At 39.2% G+C, this 18885-nt stretch overlaps 1 protein-coding gene across 3 annotated transcripts in view; it reads right to left on the bottom strand.

The window, feature by feature from the left end:
* SLC38A4 (solute carrier family 38 member 4) overlaps positions 1–18885 on the bottom strand; it is a 34977-nt gene that overhangs the window by 4685 nt on the left and 11407 nt on the right. For 2 of the 3 annotated variants that reach the window (XM_009564466.2, XM_054083755.1), the window contains exons 1-14: positions 17487–17634; positions 13214–13443; positions 12231–12321; positions 11588–11703; positions 8470–8543; positions 8271–8363; positions 6516–6597; positions 6341–6423; positions 6187–6245; positions 5515–5793; positions 5317–5396; positions 4099–4199; positions 2998–3122; positions 322–466 (exon numbers count right to left, since the gene is read on the bottom strand). In XM_009564466.2, coding sequence (XP_009562761.1) covers positions 322–466; positions 2998–3122; positions 4099–4199; positions 5317–5396; positions 5515–5793; positions 6187–6245; positions 6341–6423; positions 6516–6597; positions 8271–8363; positions 8470–8543; positions 11588–11703; positions 12231–12321; positions 13214–13332 — 1447 coding nt within the window. In that variant the 5' untranslated portion in view covers positions 13333–13443; positions 17487–17634. Of the gene's footprint in view, positions 1–321; positions 467–2997; positions 3123–4098; positions 4200–5316; positions 5397–5514; positions 5794–6186; positions 6246–6340; positions 6424–6515; positions 6598–8270; positions 8364–8469; positions 8544–11587; positions 11704–12230; positions 12322–13213; positions 13444–17486; positions 17635–18885 lie in introns of those variants that run through there. The other variant, XM_054083763.1, reaches the window with a different exon arrangement.

Below are 18885 nucleotides of genomic sequence, written 5' to 3'. Positions count from 1 at the left end.
TTCTCCATGCTTGAAAACCAAAGGTGATTTCCCTCTCCTCCACATGCACTAAATGCCCTATTTGTCAAAATGGGAATTCCTTTCCAGGTTTTATACTGGGTTTACCGGGTTTCTCATGCCTCATGCAAGGTAACAAGAAATTTAGGTAGCATTTATCTTTGTCTGTCAGTTGTTTGGGAATTTTTATTTTCCTTTTAACTTTAATCTGTGTTTACATTACTCTATTCTAAGTCCTGAACTGAGAGTGCCATTCAGTCCATGAATGTAAATATGTTGTGGAAGGGATTAACAGAGCAAACAAAAAGTATTTATAAAACCTACCAATAAATCCAAAGATGTCTTTAATAGTTGGGACAAAAATTACAAGCAGGTTATTAAAAGCAAGAATCACTGCTGCAATCAGGAAATGTCTTATCCAGCTGAATGGTCTTTTGGGAAACAGCAACTCACTGATAGATGAACGGATCTGTAGGAAGAAAACCACCAGAGACAGTAAAACAGCAATTAATGTATCTTTGCTTTTTCACTTTTTAAAAAATTCTATGCTAGTTAATTTTGCTGTGAGAAATTCTGACTGAAGAAATGTGTTTTCAGTCTTCGATTACCTCAATGTAATCTCACTCTGATGTATGTTTTTGAGGACTGGGTTCACAGTTAAATGCAGAAAATCAAATATTTGCAGTGTAGAAGAAAGTAAAGTAAATAGGGTGTAAAATCAGGGGCATGAAATCTGTTCGACTGAAAGATACTAATATCAGCAAAAAAAAAACCCAACCCAAGAACACCCCACTGTGGATACTAATCAGCAGGCAAAAAATGCATGGGTGAAATATGAGTTGCTGTATCGCTGAACCTAATCCCTCCTCCCACAGGAGTTCTGTCATTTACTTTTGTGAGAGAAAGACCAAGCTGTTATTTTACCTCTATTATATGTATCCATATCCATATATATATATCTCAAAATATAAGCATATTTTTCAATGCCACTTGGAAATTATAATCCTAAAAGCTATTGCAGAGGATCCTTTTTTCTCTGCTGACTTTTTCATACAACACAGAGAGAGTCTTTTTGCTTTTTCATCAGCAAAGCCAGTAAGTAGGAGAAAGGTCAACAGCAAATCCCTTCGGTGGCAGGAGATGGTGTTACTCTGCAGTGCTGTGATTAACTTAAAAGATTTGGAAAGCAGAAGTTGAACAATAATGTTTTTACACTGAAAAAAGCTCAAAACCCACTTCTGTTTGGTTGTTTTAAAATAACAGACAATTTTTCCTAGATGAGTTTGGCAACTCAATAAACGTATAGGGTTTTGTTGGACTTAGGACTTGTAATTTGAAAACACAGCATGAATTTTGCCTTTTAAGTTTCTAAGGTTGATTCCTTAAAATGAAGATATTAAACTAAGTTTTACGGTGACTAATGGTACATAGATCTATATTTAAGTTATTTTAGCCTTGCGATGATTTATTATTTAAATGATTTTTACGATTTTTAAAATCATATATTTTTTATATTTTTATTCAGTAGAATAAACTGACTACTTTAAGAAAATACACATGTAGCAGTTCATAACAAAGTAGTTGATACAACTATACTGCTCATTCCGAGTAATCGGGCCTGCTGAGCAGGCTGTCTTGATAGGCCATATAATATTGTTTGATAACAACATGTAAAATTGTTTGCTTACAGGCAAATGATATTTTCTCTGGGGTTCTTTTAATAGAGCAATTAGTACTATGGTATGTAACTGCTAAGCCTTTGCACACTATTAAGATATAAAAATGATGATACAGGAAGCTAAAAATGCAAAATGCTACATCTGTCTGACAGAGAGAGGATTTTGCAATGCCCTTGACAAGTTTTTCCATGAAGAGTAATCAGTTAAGTCTAATTTAAGCATGTAGTCAATGCTTTAAACCTGACACTTCAGGTAGAGTACCAGACTACTCTAAACTAGGTGGATTTACTACTCTGGGTGCTTTATACCAGATTTTTTTTTTTGTAGACTACCTTGAATGGTGATCCCTGCTCTTAGATATTTGTCAGCAAACATGGCAATAGTACATACACAGAGCTCGTGTTTACACCCAGGGCAACGAAGCAACAGGACCTCAGGATTACTGCTCTCATAGGTCAGGAACACTATGTTGTGATACGGATTGTGTGATGCTGGACTTTTACAAGCCACACAAACTGCGCACCAGCCTTCCAGTCTTACTGACAAGGATCAACTATTATCTCCCTTGCTGCACAGCAGCTCAGGGAAGGCATAACAGGCAGTCTCGTATAGTCAGGACCCTGGAGGTCGTCTCTTCAGGTGGGGACTGATCCCTGAGAAGGGTCAGTCCCTCAACACAGCCATTATTTCAGCTTAGTCTTTCTGTCCCTACTATTATGGATATTCCATTTTCCCCTCTGAGCAGCACCTAGAAGCTCCAGACTTTGCTCAGCCATCTGACTGTGTGGCTGGGTCTTGACTGCCTCTGTTTTTCCGGCACTTAACTTCCCCCCCTGTCTGCAGACCTGAGTATGTAAGATATTCATAGGGCCTCTGCCTCTCACCTTCTCAGCCAAGTTTGGCAGTCCTGCACAGCGTGTGGCCTGAGCTGCGTGTGTCTTTTTTGAGTTCAAATGCTGTAGTTGGTGCCTATGTCTGTGTTAGGAAATCTCATACGTGGTTTCAGTATATCCCCAAGTTTTCAGAACTTACATTGCTGCTCTGTTAATTATAGCACGGAGACATGCAGAAAGAGACAGGGCAGTTGTTCCTGATTTATTTCTGATTTATTTATAAAGATGAATTCATTTCAGTCTTTCAAAGTTTGCAACCCTAACTACCTAAAATTCTTGCTCTGGGCAAACTGCATGTGAGAAAACAGCCTCTCGCAAGTGAAAAATCAGACTGACTTCTCCAATGTTAAAGTCTGCCTGTGCTAAGTATATACAGTCAGTATATAAGGTCTAGCCCTAACTGCACATCCAGCAGCGCAGTTACTTACAGGGAAAAGGACAATGGGCACAGTCAGGGTTACAGCCACCAGCACTGCCAGGCGAACAGACAGCAAGAGAGTGTCAAATGTATACACTCTGGTGTATGTATGGAGTAGCTCATCTTCAACTTCTCCTACGAAAAAGAAACAGAAAGGATTTGAATCCCTTAACAAATATCTGCAGATGCAAAAGGATCTTTATACTGCATAGATTAACTATGGTCCGGTCACTGTCATCAGATAAGTGTTATGGGCTAGGCTTGAAAGAGGAATTTTCCCAGCATGACTGATATGAGTCCGTCATTCAGAGATGATGAGGCTAATACAGCTCTGAGATGATGTTTCTTACTCCAGTATCTCAAATGACTTTCTCAAAGTCATTAGGTGAATATGAAACCTGACGTAAAAATAATGTCTCTGATACTAAATAGGAAACAACTCACTGAAATGGGATCAGATCCCTAGACTTCAGCCCCTGAGGTGTCCTGGCCCTCAGACAGAGTTAAATGGGCACTTGCCCCAGTAGTTGAGAACAGATTGTGCTGTGTCATTTGTTTCTCTGCTGTAACAGAGGAACTAACGAGGTAAAAAGATGTGGTGTTTGCATAAAATGCTGTGCTAATACAGGGGCTATTCTGTTTACCTACTGGTTAGTCTAGCTCATCCATAATTTTTTCTTACACCACAATGATTTGACCCTGTTTTTTTGGCATAGATGAAGCTGAATTAACGGCATCAGAGCCAGGGTGGATAGTACTTAATAGTGTGAAACTGTTGAGCACTGGATGATGGTTAGTACCGTCACTCTTGGGCCTTTGTCAAGAGCTGAGTTTACAGCAGCTTATTGTCTGAGTTCACAAAACCAAGAGGTACAGAACTGTTCCCCCTAGTAGGTGCTACTGAGTCTCTCATGGGTGAAGAACTTGTGGCCTGAAAGCTGGATATGTACCACTGTTTATTCAGGAGGTAACACACTATGTATAATGTTTGACTAACGTTTACATCTGTATTCAAGCCCACAAGAACTTATGTGAACACTTGAGTCCTGGTGTGATAGAACCATCTCACCTACTTTAAAATGGCAGGTAAAACCACAGAGAATTGACCTACCGTAGAAGGTGAGATATCCAAAAAGGGCAGCCAGAAGATACATGATAAGCATGCCAGTGATGGAGATATTTGAGACATTCTGCATGCGCTTTCGGGAGCGACTGAAGTAGAAGAGAAAAAAAGTAACATGTCAATTCTTATAAAGCCTTTATTTGTACAACAACTATTCTAAAGAGTAATAGCTCAATCCCCTCACTGGCTAGGAAGTTCTTAGAAACTATATTGGTTATACAGAGCTTTTCACATGAAGCTTTGCACCTATCTGCGGAACAGCACAGACTTATGAAAGTGTGTTGAAACTCCATTTCTACTGTTTAATTAGTGACAACATGTAAGTGTGCCATATCATTTCGGTATCATTTTTTATGTACTATCAATCTCAAATTGTATATTTTAAATGAAAAAATGGAGTGGTTAAAATTTCAGGGCTGGTAGTAATAATAGACAAGAGCTTTCAGTCAGCTCCTTGTGAACACACCATTATATCTACATTGTATCTACATAGGACTGTTCTGCAGATTCTCCTGTGGATTAAATCCTATATTTTTTTTTTTTTAGAAATCCTTTGGTTAAAGATTTGGTGTAAGAAAATCTTTAGTTTATAGGACCTGGAAGCCTATTCCCAAGTCATTTGAGAATTTTTTTTTCTTCAGTGGTTAAACCTGCTGAAATAGGAGCTAATGGGTCTTGGCCTCCTTGAGCTTTGCAGCACAATTTCCTGTAATGTAATGCTTCAAAAGTATTTTCATAGCCTTTCCCAACTGTCGACTCTGTGCTGATTTAAGAAAGTATATTTGATTTTTGATATTTGATAAGCAAAATAGGCTTGATGAAGAGCCTGTGTAAGACATCCAAACCAAAGACATCCCAAGAAATCTTAAGAGTAAGCAGCAGCTGACCCAGACACAGAAGTCATTAATATATAATTAGAATCTAGAATCATATGTTTCAGTGCAACCAAACTCCCCAGTATATTTCGTGTCATTCAAAGGTCTGTCCAGATTCCTCCTTTCCTAAGTAAATATTGATCAACGTGTCTATCTGGACAGTGGTTCTCTGTCACCAGTATTAGGCCAAACAAAACCAATATGTGTTTACTATGGGAAAAAAATCATTAGCAGGTGGTTGTCTACACACCAGCAGTCAAGACAGACCATGTAAAAAGTGATCTCTAGCTATATTTATCTGGAAGTATGGGACAAAATTTAAGAACCTTACTCTTTCAGTTCACTGTATATTGGTAGCACCTCAGGGTGGCATACGAATGCAAATGCCAGGATGGGTATTGCATAGGCAGTCTGTAAAATAAAGCTCCCATTAGTAAGAATGGTCACTGCTGTAGCTGTGACTTTTGGCAGGCAGCAGTTTAGCTGTTGTAACAATGGCTTAAGACAAATTCTACGTGTTCTCCCTTACCCGTGAGTTGAACACAAAGTATTTTGGCTGACACGTATCACTAATATCACTGTGTGCTTCATATTCTACACCACTTTTGAAGGAGGTATCTTTTGGCTCCTCAAGGCCAGGCAAGTGCCCAGCTGTGTTGTCCATCATGAAATTCACACCAGAATTGAAAGACTCATTTGGTAACATGACCAGGTGCATTGGCACTGTGTTGTTGGTGGCTGTCCAGTTTTCAGTTCCGTGGTCCATGATGGGGAGAGGACAAGGTATTTGGGATTTCTTGAAGATTACCTACAAAAGAGTAGAAGGTGGTGTCAGAAGAGTAGCACTATAGGGGATTACATCGACATCCATGATACGTCAACAGAAATATAAATAGCGACACAGAAGAGAGAGAGGAAGAAGAGGGAGCAAGAAGCCAAGTGCTACCACTTCTGCTTCTCCTGTAGTTATTTGTTGTTACTCTGCCTCTGCTGTTGTCTTTTTTTTATTACTTCTCAAGTGTTGTTTTTTAGGCTAATCTTTTTTATTCCGGCTTCATTCAGCAGAAGACTTTTTGATTTGATTCACTTGGAGATGGTATTCTAACATCCACATTAAACTGTCATGGTAAGAAATACAACAGCATTGCACAGTTTACAGGCTCTGTATTTGCTTAGAGAAAATACCCAAACAGTCACCTACCACACTGACAAAGAAAACCATACAGGTCAGCGAAAAACCACTTGTATAACCAAGATAACCTGTGCAGTAAGAAAAAAAAATGCGGTTCAGCTACATATAAATTCACAGTGCTAGTATAAATAAGAAATGAGGTTAAATGGGTTATTAATCTTACCTAAACTCTTTAGAAGGCAGAGAGGAAGAATAATCCCAACTGTTACTAGAATGACAAGATAGTTCCCATTTAGGTACCATTCTCTAAAGAGGAGGAATAAAAAATAACAATCAATATGATGAAAATCAAAGTAAATTTTTTTCATCTGAGGTTCAGGTTAGGCAAAAGTACATACCCAGAACTCTCCTCAAGTTTCATAAATGCTCTGATCACTTCAGGAAGTTCATATTTAATAATAAAGAGGTAGCTTGACATTGCTAAAAAAAACAAACACACACCTGTTCAGCAAAGATGATGTAGTCCCAACAAAAATTATTAGTATTAAAAAACACTATTGCTGCATGAAAAATATATTGTTTCAGGAAATTAGGCTTTGTTAAAATAGAGAATTTTTTTGTTCAAATAACTATGACTAAATAGATGGCATATTCCCTTGATATTGTTTTGAGCAAGATCTGAATGACATATAGCTTCAGCATTAGTATACAACACAGATATTACTGAATTAACAACATGCTCAAATCACTAGTCTGATGAAAATTATATGCTCAACATTTCCTTTTGCTTTTCTGTTGTAAATATTGGTTTTCTAATGGACGCTTTTCATCCACATTCTGTATTAACTTCAGTTGTTTCTGCCTCTAAATCTCTTCATCTACCTTATTCCTTCTATTTTCAACTCCTTTATTCTAATATTCTACTCCATATATATAAAAAAAAATCCCTAGGTGTCAAGATTCCTGATGGAAGGGTGATCTGCTATATATCTCATGTAAATGTTCTGCCAGAAGGCATGCTTTTTCCCAGTTATTCTACATTAGTCACAGAGAGGTCTCTGGAGATGTATGAATCAGTCTAGACAAGAGATTGAAAATCAGTGGACTGGAGGAACATCTATTCCTCTTTAACAGGGAGGTATACTTCCTTCCAGAATTCAACCACATTTGATATCCAGGCTTGAGGAAGGAAAGGAAGTCCATGGAATCGGATCTTTTATGAAAAAAATCAAAAATTCTCTTGCAGCAGAGAGATGTGAACCACCTCTGCCTGGGTAGCAAAGTTGTAAATGGAGATTTGCAAAACATACCAGATTCTAAAAGATCACAAAACAATCTATACATATTTAGTTGATCAGTGATGCATTTAACTCATATTTCACCTACCTGTCCTTAAGAAATTTGGAAAAAATTACAAACTCCCCTAAAGTTTCAGATATGGTGTTCTCCAGTCTCCTAAAAGACCTCTCCCAGGGCAGTAAAAGGAAATAAACTTTGTTGCATGGAGGTACATTCCTACCTCTACTGTTTACATCAGTTAACAAACAGTCTCCTGTTCTGAGAGGATGGAGGTTATTTGATATGTATTTCACTTGAAGTATCTTTGTAAATTAATACATTTAACAGCCACTCTTAAACATTCAGAATCTTAGAGAGATCACAACCCCACTGTCATTTCAAGCAGAGAGTGAATTTAGGCAGAGAGTTGCAGGAATTCTTCGGTATTCTCCAGAATTCATCTGGAAAATGAAGTCCTTTCTTTCACTCAGAAGTCAGAAGCATGTGCTTTTCTTTTAGGTGTGATTCCTTTTTTTTTTAAGTTGAAGCACATGATGTCTACTCTGAGCTATAGTCAATGAAGGGAAATTGCTAACTCTTTGGTCAGTCAGCCAAAGAGTTTAGAGAACACTGAAGTCTCTTCACTGGTCATGGAGAGATCCCAGGCAAGTAGCTTTCACCAGATGCAGCAGTTTCACATAGCTGAAACAAGGCAAGATGAATTTCTCCTGTCCCGCCTTATTACAATATAGTGTATACCGTACCTCACTCATCTCTGAAGCCTTTTAGCCAGACAGAGGGGAGAAAACACTTATGTTCCGTAAAATAGCATTGGAAGTTAGATAACTCTTCTTCTAAAACCTTTTGCCCCTTACCTCCAATATTCTGCATTGTAACAGAAATGAAAACACCACACTTCCCAGGCCAGCCAAATGCCTTTTCTCCCAGTTTTTCATATATTAATGATCCTGAAAACAAAACAAAGAATAAACACGGGACACTGTATTTGACACACTTGATGGATTACATTCCAAGATAAGATATATACATGCAGTAGGGACCTGTTTCTCATACCTCCTTCTTTTGATATCTTCAGTAAGAGATGGACTGAGTAGAGTGATAATATTGCTACGCTGAGCAGCAGAACTCTGTAAGGCAAAGCAGAAATCAGAATCCCAAGCAGGACGTCAGAGACATTTAATTGAAATGTATGCTTCTTCATTCTTATGAAGTTTAATGTGTAAATAGTTTTCATCAATTCTATACTTTGGACTTCCATTGCTAAATGCAAAGATGAGTGTCAAGTGCAGCTTACTTGTGAGTGCAATTGCACCTTGTGCACTCCAGAAACACTTCAAGACTTGTTTAAGTCCAAATAGGTGTCAATTTTGTGTTATTTCCCAAGGACAGAATCTTACACCTTAACAAGGCCCTACTAAACTAAGCAGATTTCTATGCAAGAGTCAGATCTTCCATCTCTTATCTGCTCACTGACCTCCTATTTTAATTTCTCTCCTTACTAAGAGCTATCAAAAAACCCCACCCCTAAATCATGATTGTGACAACTTCACTGCTAGCTCCTGGCTAGACACTACTTTTGATTTCTGTCATGTCATCATGAACTTGTGGAGTTTACTTGAGAAGCCGGCTCCGTGAAATACATTAGAAATCTTGAATAATGCTAAGGCATGGCATGGCACTAGGAAACCTGCTCTTGCAGCACTTGCAGCATACTCTTCTAGGCAGGTTGCTTGAAGGTACTGGTGCCTGAATACGTTAATTCTGATTACTGCCACGTGCCTTCCACACAATGTTTGCATTCTGTGTGATTTCAACTATCTGCCTCTTGCGAACTCCTGCTGAAAAATGTAGATTTGTATGACATTTTCAGGTCATTACACTGTGGGCAGCATGTCTCACTGCCATAACCATCTTGTCATCATCCTGCACCAGTGTTGGTGCAGAAAGGAATGCAAAGATAACATAACAGAGCTAGGAAATACTGATGTGCATTACTCTGTGGCTGAAAGGGAGGTTGTGCCCACACCTTCCATGCCGCTGAATATATAGTTTGGTATAGGTATGGGAGACACTGATAGCAAAGTTCACAAATGAGCTACAGTCTGAGAGGAGACATAGGCCCTGGGACCAGGTGATGGCCACCAGACCATCACTTTTCTCTCAATTTTATTTTGTCCAAGAGAAACACACAACATTACTGACTTCATGTAAGCAAGGTTGTCTCTCATGCAATGGCTTCGTGCTATGTGGTAAGAGGGGATCGTGTCTGAGGTTGCAATGTACCCTGCGTGATCCTTTTTGATCATGCAGCTGCTATTCAGAGCTGTGGTCTCCTTGTCCTGACACATGAGATGTGGTAAATGAAAGCTATCCTGATGGCACTTGCTAGATCATGCCAGGCAGCAGAAGAGACACTCCATAGTGTGCTCCGTGTCATTGCAAACCTCCTCCAAGGCAGAGGGGGATGTAATGGGAACTTCTGGAGAGCTTCTGAATTTTAGGACCCTTCCTTCTGCCTTCATCCTGTAGAACATCTTCTGTCATGACATCACTTGGGTGACATGAGAACAGCAAATCACAAAAATTTAGGCGATGCTTCTAGCATCGCCCAAATTAGAATTAATATCCAGCAGTTTCTATTTAGTTGCTGAGATTTTTCTGTCCTGCTAATGCTAATGTCACACTCTGTGAAGACAGAGGAACCTTTAGCAAGTGGATACATGCCATAGGGGTAACAATATCCCTACACAGTTTTGTACTTTTAAATACAACTTCTTCCTCTACCAGAAGGGAGAATATTCTTATGCAGAAAGTATGGAAATAGGACAGGAAAGAAAAGGAGCTGCAGGGTAGAGATGTCCTTTGGTTTTGCTCTTTAAGAATCCATAGGGGTGCTTTAGCATTACTATTTGCTTTAGCACTGCCAGTAGAGTTAATTTCATTAGGCTCATACCATATTTTTTCAGCCACCTGTGTGAATGAACAGAGCCTTAAAAATAAAGGTATAACAAAGGTAATGTTCCCCCCCCGAGTAAGGCTTGATGTGTTGCAGTTTTCTTTCTAGTGATTATTTATGGCCACACTAGTTAGTACAAGTGCTCAGAGAAAGTTGGAATAAAATAAAATCCTACATTTTTCAGACACGAATGAAGTAAATTTTAGAACTGGTTTCCATCTTTATATCTGGAAATACTATATCTAAGCCAATTGAGCACAGGTTCTGGGAAATACTTATCCAGGACAGTGTTTGCATCTACAATTAATTTTCAGTTAAAAATTCTGGCAATACAGGAGATGTTTCGTCGTAACTGGAAGCTACATGTAACATTTCAAATGCTGTTGCTGTCATAGAGATATACTTTCTCCAGAAGAAAGAAGCTGTATAAATATAGCCATGTCACCTGATTTAAAGGCTTGTTAGATTTCAGTAATGTAAAACAATGGTCTATTGTCATACAGCACTGTTATGCTTTATTCCAGCTTCATGGGGGATTATAATTAAGGCTTCAGTTAAAATTAAAACCAGTTATTAAAAAAGAAAGCTAACTTTTTTTGTACAGTCTCTCTCATTTTACAAGGTTAGATTAAAAAACTTCACAAGGCTGCCTGTTACTGTCTTTTAAAACTCATTTTGGATAGATACTGTACGGCAGCCACATAGCATTGCTGTCTTCTGCACAGACTGCATAAAATAGACTTGAGCGAGCAACATTAAATGGGAACAAGTCTGTGAATTCCTTTGCATTCAAAGCATGGTTCTATTTCAGACTTGTAGTAAATACTCTTCTTCCATTTCTACACAGTGATTAGATTGCTGGGATGATGTAAATATATACTTTATGGGTGATTTATTCCCTTGTTGAATTCCAATACTGAACCAGCAAGATTGTTGTTGTTATTTTAGGACCAGTATACTTTTCTTCCCCTCTGGTTTTTGACCGCACAATATCAGTTCACAGTTGTATTCCTGATACAAAACAGGGCTAAAATAAAAAAAATGGTTTGTCAACAGTGGGCAGTTCCTTGTGGTGTAGCTAAAATGTTTTCACTACGGATGAGCTTATAAAACTTTTCAGTTATCCAAACAAGCTTAGCATATTTTTCTAACCACATAAACTTTAGCTCCAGCTCATTGCTGATATTCTATTTGCTTTTCTTTCTATATACTTACACGAAAAGGATAATTCCTGTGTTGGCCATGGCATAGGAGAGTCCTAAGATGCCACTGCCCATAATGGCATTGCTGAGGTTGAATGAAGACATTCCAAAGGAAGTTCTGCCCCGGTGCTGTTGGAAGAAAGAATAAAAAATATCAATTATTTTACTAAGTACAACAGATTAATTGTCCCTGTTGCTGATTTTCCCTGTATTGCTTCTTGATCCTTAGAGGTGGAGCCTTGTCAAGTTTCCTGAGCCCACAGGTGCTTGCTGCCATAAGGAGTCTCTTTTTCCTCTAAAGCCAGCTGTACTGCTAGGTGTTTGCCTCTTCCCATTCTCCTCTTGTCTTTGTGGCAAGGAATGTCACACCTCCAAGAGGCAACTGAGGTGACATAGCCACAACTGGTTATGCTGGACAGCCTCAATAGAAAGACATGCTGTTATCTATTAGATTTCCCAATTATTGATTCAAAGAAATGAAGATGATTTAAAAAAATGACCCAACATTACTGAACTTTTATCCAAATAGGATATTCGTCTTTCTTTGGGGAACTAAAGGTGGGCCTGGGGGAGAAAAGAGTGAAGTGTTATGTGTCTCAGGCTGTAAACATATTTTCTAACAGTGCAGCAAACCCTTAAAAAGAAATAAAACTTACATATTCTTCATTATATTCTTCCAGTTTCTTTTTACCCAGATATCCATTTGTAAGGAACTTCTGACTTTCTGCATCATCACTAGAAAATGGACTGAACACAAAACAAAATGCAAAAATATTAGATAAACTCTTATGACACGCATTATGTTCAAGCAATTCAATTTGTCAGTAGTGAAAAATTTATTTTGATATTGCAATGAATATTTAAAAATCTTTGAGAAAGAACCCCTCTTTTCTCCTGTAACATTCTCATGTCCAATTATATGCTTAATAGCTCTTTGTTTTGACTTGGAATTTAGTTTTAAACACAGTAATCTTCAGATTACATCTAATTGCAGATGCTGGAAAGTAATTCCTTACTGCCAGCAATGTGCTAGAGCTAAGCACGTACTTCACATCTGAGGAACAAAGTGCCTTGCAACTGCTCAGTTGGAGATACTTGCTGAGGGGTTGAGCAAAGTGAGAGCTGGAGGCTGATGGCTCATTTTGGGATGTCTTTCTCAGGCTGCCGAGGTGCTGACCCTACGGTGGACTCTGCTAGAGATACCTGAGGGTAGGGTGTCCCTGTGGGAGCACTGACCTGCTGCTCTCCACATCTTGCCCTGGAAAGCATTCCCCTTCTTAGCTTGCTCAGGTCACACCGCCCTGACAGAGTATTCATTTACACACACACAATCTGACTGGAGTGGCTGAAAATTGCCAGCAAAGTGGGTGCTCTGGGCTAGGAGACTGCTGAGGTCACTCCAGGTGGTGGCTGACAAGGGGAACTTGGGCTGCCCCTGCGGTGCTGGACTCACCATTCTCTCCGGAGCAGAGCAGGGAGGGTGGGTGCTGTGTGAGAAAACGCTAGCTAAACAATCATCACATTAATTTTAATGTATTACCTAGGAAATGTTTTGAGTCCCAGATGCCATTAGGGAAGCTTGTTTTTTGATTACTGCTTTCTACCCTTAACAGAACAGCCTTCCCATTTAAATGCTTACCTCCTAATTGTAGCCTTTTCTGAATCAACCATCTCCGTGTAGTTGTCTTCAAGGCTTTCCCCACTGTTGCTCTGATCATCAAGTTCAATGTTGACTTTTTGCAGCTCCATGCGATCCATTAAAGTGATCAGCGCTTTCCAGAATGCACTCTCACTTCTTCAGGGTAAACAGCACTGCACAGTCTGCTTGTGAGTCCTCTCTACCATGCAGGACTGCCAGAACAGTTTGTTCTGCAAACACAACACAACAGAACTCATTAGAATTTCCCTTAAATTAGATAAACCAGTATGAATCGTTGGGTTTGTGTTTGTTCTATGCAACAGCATTAAGAGAGGAAACTGTTGCAGACTGGGAAAATTCTGGGCAAGCACAACGTCCCTTTATATGCCAGCACTTGGCCTTTCTGTCTCCCTTCAAATGGTAAAGCTTGCAGGGGCCAACAGATGCAGAGCGGATGTCCAGCATCCTTCAGAAATACAAAGCCTTCAGAAAATAATTTCTTGAACTGCTCCTTTTGAATTTCTAGGGGATGGTGATGCAGAAATGCTTGCATTTATAAATGGAATATGTCGGGTTTTTCCTACTCCTGCTTCAATACATGCATACTCCTAATGGAAATGCTGAATAATTTGTTGTAAGATTAATGTTGCCACAGATTTAAATGCTTTGAAGATTTGTCCCTTTCACTTGGATCCAACAAAGGTAAGAATCTCTACATGATAACTTTGATAAGTAGGAACTGTAATTCTGGTATAGCAGTTTCTATTTCTCAGTGTGGCTGTGTCTAATTAGTACTTGTCCAACAACCAGAAGCTCTGTCTCTTAAATGTGGATTTAAGACTGACTGTCTTTGCTCTTGTCAGAAAGATTCCTGCCTTTTAAAAATAAGACGAATAAATGCTCAAGTCTCTGTTTCCATGTGGAACAAGGGAAGCTGTGCAAACCAAACTTACAAAGAGGACTTAATCTCTGGGATTTCAGCAGTTTCATGCTACTGTCTCATCTGCAGATATATTTACATTCATTTGACCGTTCCCAGATTCAAGAGGAAAATGAGGTGTAAGAAATGTTGCAGCTTTACAGTATTTTCCCCTTCCCAAATAAATTCCTTGTTGAATTTGGGTCTCCATTTCACAGCTAGGGGCACAAAGGGACACACCAGTGAAGGGAACACAGACCAGACAGCACATTGCTGGCACACTTGAGGCCAGAATTGCAGAATTCTGGCACTTTTCCTGCCACCTTGCAATCAGGTACACTGGCTGGATCCATTATATTTTTCCTAAATATCACATGCTAAATGCAGACAAGCACTGTGTAATAACAATATCAGAAAACACCACCACAAATAATTTCTATGCATGAGCTTTTGTAACACTAATCCTGCAATTATTTAATAACTTCTTTTCTGGTTTTGCATTTATGAATGTATAGAACCTTGTATGACAACCAGACCTTCACTATCCTCTGATGCTTATCACATGCTGTTCTTAAGAGAATCTACAAATGTGTTTGTAGTGGTTAAGTGTTAGAGTGCATGTGCTTCAGATGTAAATGTAAACTTTAAATATCAATCCTGAAGGACAGAACTGACCCTGGGCCAGAAATTAAAGTCAGCTTTCTTGTTTCTTATTAAAAACGTTCACCCAGATCAGACAACTGAAAAGGAAAAACATCATCACAGTGCATTAAGAGATTTCCTACCAGAGAAAGCGGCTGTGTTTATTCCTTTCTGCTGCCATGCGAGGAGTGTGCGTGAGAGGATGAGTGACTCGGGCACCAGGGCAGAGCCACAAGCACTCACATTCCAGTGGCTGGGGGGTTCTGCCTGCTCGGGATATGAATAACTCTGGACAAAAAAATGATAAAAAAACCCCTAACAGAGCCCTCCCAGCTGTGGTTTCATTCACAGAACTGTCTTCAAATGCAGACGTTGCACTAAGGAAGGGTCCTTCCAGTTCCTGGTGTTTATTTTTAATCTGTGGTGTAAAACTCAGGCAGACAAATCTGACTGCACTTCGCCCAGTTCTGATAAAGTGTAAAATTTCTGCTATGCATACTGCATAATATTTGTCAGAGAAACATCTTTTCTAGAAGTGGCAGCCCCAAAAATACAGATCTTCAAAGAATTGGGAAACAGAGGAAAAGTAAGCAAAAAATTTGCCAGCAGTTAAGTTGCACAGAGATTAGGCACTGAGGAGGAAAGTCTGTGCAGCACAGCAAACACAGTTTGGAAAGGAGAGCAAAAATTGACTGTAAATACATGTTACAGCATAAGAATCATCTGGACATTGTCCTGTCAAACATTTACACATGTAATCTGATTTATGGGCGCCATCTCAAGAGTCTATGGTATTACTAAGTAAGTATGTGATTTTCAACTTTTTTTTTTGTCTTAAATCTGGGAATTCCTAAAAATCTTCTGATGAAGCCACAAAACCTCAGGTAGGAGAATTTAAGCAGTTGTCACTTTTTAGGAAGCAGCTGGAAGAGATCAAGGCATCTGCAAACCATGAGGTGAAAGCCGTTGGCATAGATGTGGGCAGGCTGAGATCCATGAAACAGGCTTTATATTAGATTTGAATCCTGCAAACAGTAATAACTTTAATAACAGTTACAACCAATGGTGCCTGCGAACTTCAGTGGAACTTTGCAGATCTTCTTCCTGGTGGAAACCCATGTCTTCAGGTTCCTTACACTGTGGGTTCTGAAGTGTTTAGGAGGATGTTGAGGTCTAGTGTACTGGCAGTATATACTCTCTGTGAGTACATAGAAAGGGCAGAGTTGCTACTCCTTTTCCTTAGGAGAAGTGCCCTCTTGGGTGGTCACCACTTGACCTGCGAGATATTATTTAGAAAAAAGAGATCACATTGGCTGGCTCTGTTTAAAATACAATGCTGGATAGAGCCGCACATTGTGCCATGCCCCAAGCCCACCGCCACGTCTGGTAGATGGGTACTCAGTGGCACCCTTGAAGGGCTTCGTGCTGGCAGGTCCTCTGTTCCTGGGTGGTGGCCAGGCACTGGGACACTGGTGGTAGTTCAGAGCACAGACACCGAGGTCAAGCAGAACTGGGCCCTGATAAAAGCTTAGCATGTGATATTGGAGGAGAAACACCAAAGTTCATGAGCTTCAGCCTTCCCGGGATTTAACACTTCAGAGTTCTGAATTTGGTGCCTTGAAACCCTGTTTCAAGCACTCAGACGCATTAGGACCTGTCCAGATTCCTTTACCTACAGAAGAATTTTGTAGGTTTAGAAGTAACCAAAAAGCTCTCCACCTCTTTCTTCTTTCCCTTTAGCTAAAATCGTTACATTTTCTGCTTATGTTTACATACAAGAAATATCATTTAGCTTTACAGTGTTCCTTAAACTTGGCTTCAATACGATGATGGTTTTGTTGCCTCCTGTGGCATTTGGCTGAACGGGAAAGATTTTTCTTAAAGTACGGTATTAAAATGGAAATACTGGTTGCAAAAGAGATTCAACTATTATTAGAGGGAAGTTGTTTATTCCTATAAAGCTATTTTTCTCATCCAGCACAGGGTACTATTCTCCATCATTTATTGAACAATGGTTTTCAGAAATTACTCAGAAAACCATGAAATATTTGTTATCTGACTTCACAACATTATTAATTTCTGTCCAGTCTGCAGTTCATACTTCAAGACAACGGACAACCATCTGGCAAATAATGCCAGGTCACAGATATGACTAATGTTTTAATGAAATTTAGAGCATCAAGATTTGTAAGTTCTACCATGGCCTCTGATTTAGCAGTTTTCTTCATCTTCCTGACAGTGAGTTTATAATAATATTGTTTTCGTAGCTATTTCAAAATGAAATAATTGTTGTCACTCTAAAATAAACAATTAAAATGCAAAGTCTGCTTTCACAAATTCATTTATTTACAGAAAATTCAGACAAGAAATTAAGAGTCTTAGAAAAAATTCTCAGAATTTAGCCAAGGACTAGAAAGGAAAGTAAACGTTCGTGTCTAAATTGCTTGGTCAGTTTTAAACACCTTTTACTTCTCTGGTTGACTAGCTTTTGATTTCATGTACAAAAAAAAAGGAGTAAATTTCATTCCTGAAGAAATACCAACAACACTTGCCAAAATAATTATCATGTCAGTAAATCTTAAGAAGCCCATCCTTCACATAACACTTATATTTACAGATTATTTACATGTCTAATTATCAGTTTACAAAGATGTGGCCAGTGTCTAAAATACCTTCATCAAACATTGTAAAGAAAAAAAATCTTAAGTTTACCTCTGAGTCAAGCAGGTTCTCTTGCTCTCTTGCTAAGCAGCATATATCTTCTATGAGTTTTACCTGTAATGAAAAATTTGCTCATGTGCAGCCTGGAGCAGTTGGACAGTGATTTAAAGACAAATGGGAGTGTGTCAGATAAACCAATCAACAGCTGCCTCACCCCAACAACTCCCTTTGACAAACTTGCGTCAGCTCTTTTTTAAAAAAAGGGGAAAAAAAAGAAGAAAGGTAAATCAGTTTATTGGAGCACACTGAGGGCAAACATCTCAGTTACCAGAGCTATTTGCTCTCTGAGCTTAACGCCATTACAAAATGCATATCTGCAGAACGCTATACCCAGGCTGGATCATGCATTCGCTTGATAATCTTGATTTTTGGATGATGCACGCACACTAAACTTGCAGTGACACAATAGTAATAAGCCTGGAAAATAGAACCTGGGAGAAATAAATAAGAGCTCTCCCACTGTTCTTGTCTCTGTCACTACAGAAGTATATCTTGCAATTGCAGTGAGGTGTGCACAGCAGGACTTGGTTGGAAGCGTGTGCTTTCAAATAGGCATGGGCTGGTTGACCCGTGCCTTAGTTTCTTGGTTGAAATATTTACTGCAGTTGCAGTTGCAGAGGTATACATCAAGTAACAAATGTTATTCATTTAATGGCAATGTAGACCTGTGGAAAAGTATTTCATTACCTGTGATGTGCCTGTAATACTGTAGAATTTACAACTTTTTATCCAATTACATAATGACGATACTTAAAAACCCTAACAACCCTCCAGCCTTCGTTCCCATGAAGGCTTTGTGATTAAAGCCCTCAGACTGGCCTGACTGGGAAGGAAGTAAGGCAAGTGAGGGGATGTAATTTTTAATTCTTAGAGTTTCCTGCGGAGCACATCAGACCGCTTTAGCTCAGGCTGGATGACAACCTGTGGGAACCCAACCCACTCTGCCATGAACAGGGTTTTTGCCTGCTTCCTACCTGCACTGGCTGTGGTGTGCCGTTTCATGGTTCCGCTCTCCAAAACCCTTCTGATTCCAATATAGATTCAGACGAATAGCTTAACAAAAATAAGCTCTGTCTCCCCTGGTTCTGCATTCCCATGAAAATGTAACCAATAATAAAGCCCATCTCACCATTCAATGCCAAAAGTAGTACAGTCCAAACATTAAGAGGTACAAGGTTCAGAGCTAGAGGTCCTATCTCGCTTAAAACCTGTCACATAGTCAGAAAAAATGAGTGAACTTCTGGGCTTAGACTGGTTGAAGGCACTTTGAGTCTGAAAGCTGCCTATGTTTTTCATTGCATCAGCTGGTCTAATAAGGGAAACAGTCTTTCCCTCTAAATAATACAATGTAGAATAGGTGTCCTGAATGAATAAAAGCAGTTCTCAGACG

This window comes from Cuculus canorus, chromosome 1 (assembly GCF_017976375.1).
Source record: "Cuculus canorus isolate bCucCan1 chromosome 1, bCucCan1.pri, whole genome shotgun sequence".
In the NCBI taxonomy this organism is placed as follows: domain Eukaryota; kingdom Metazoa; phylum Chordata; class Aves; order Cuculiformes; family Cuculidae; genus Cuculus; species Cuculus canorus.
This window is presented reverse-complemented; position numbering and strand designations above follow the sequence as displayed.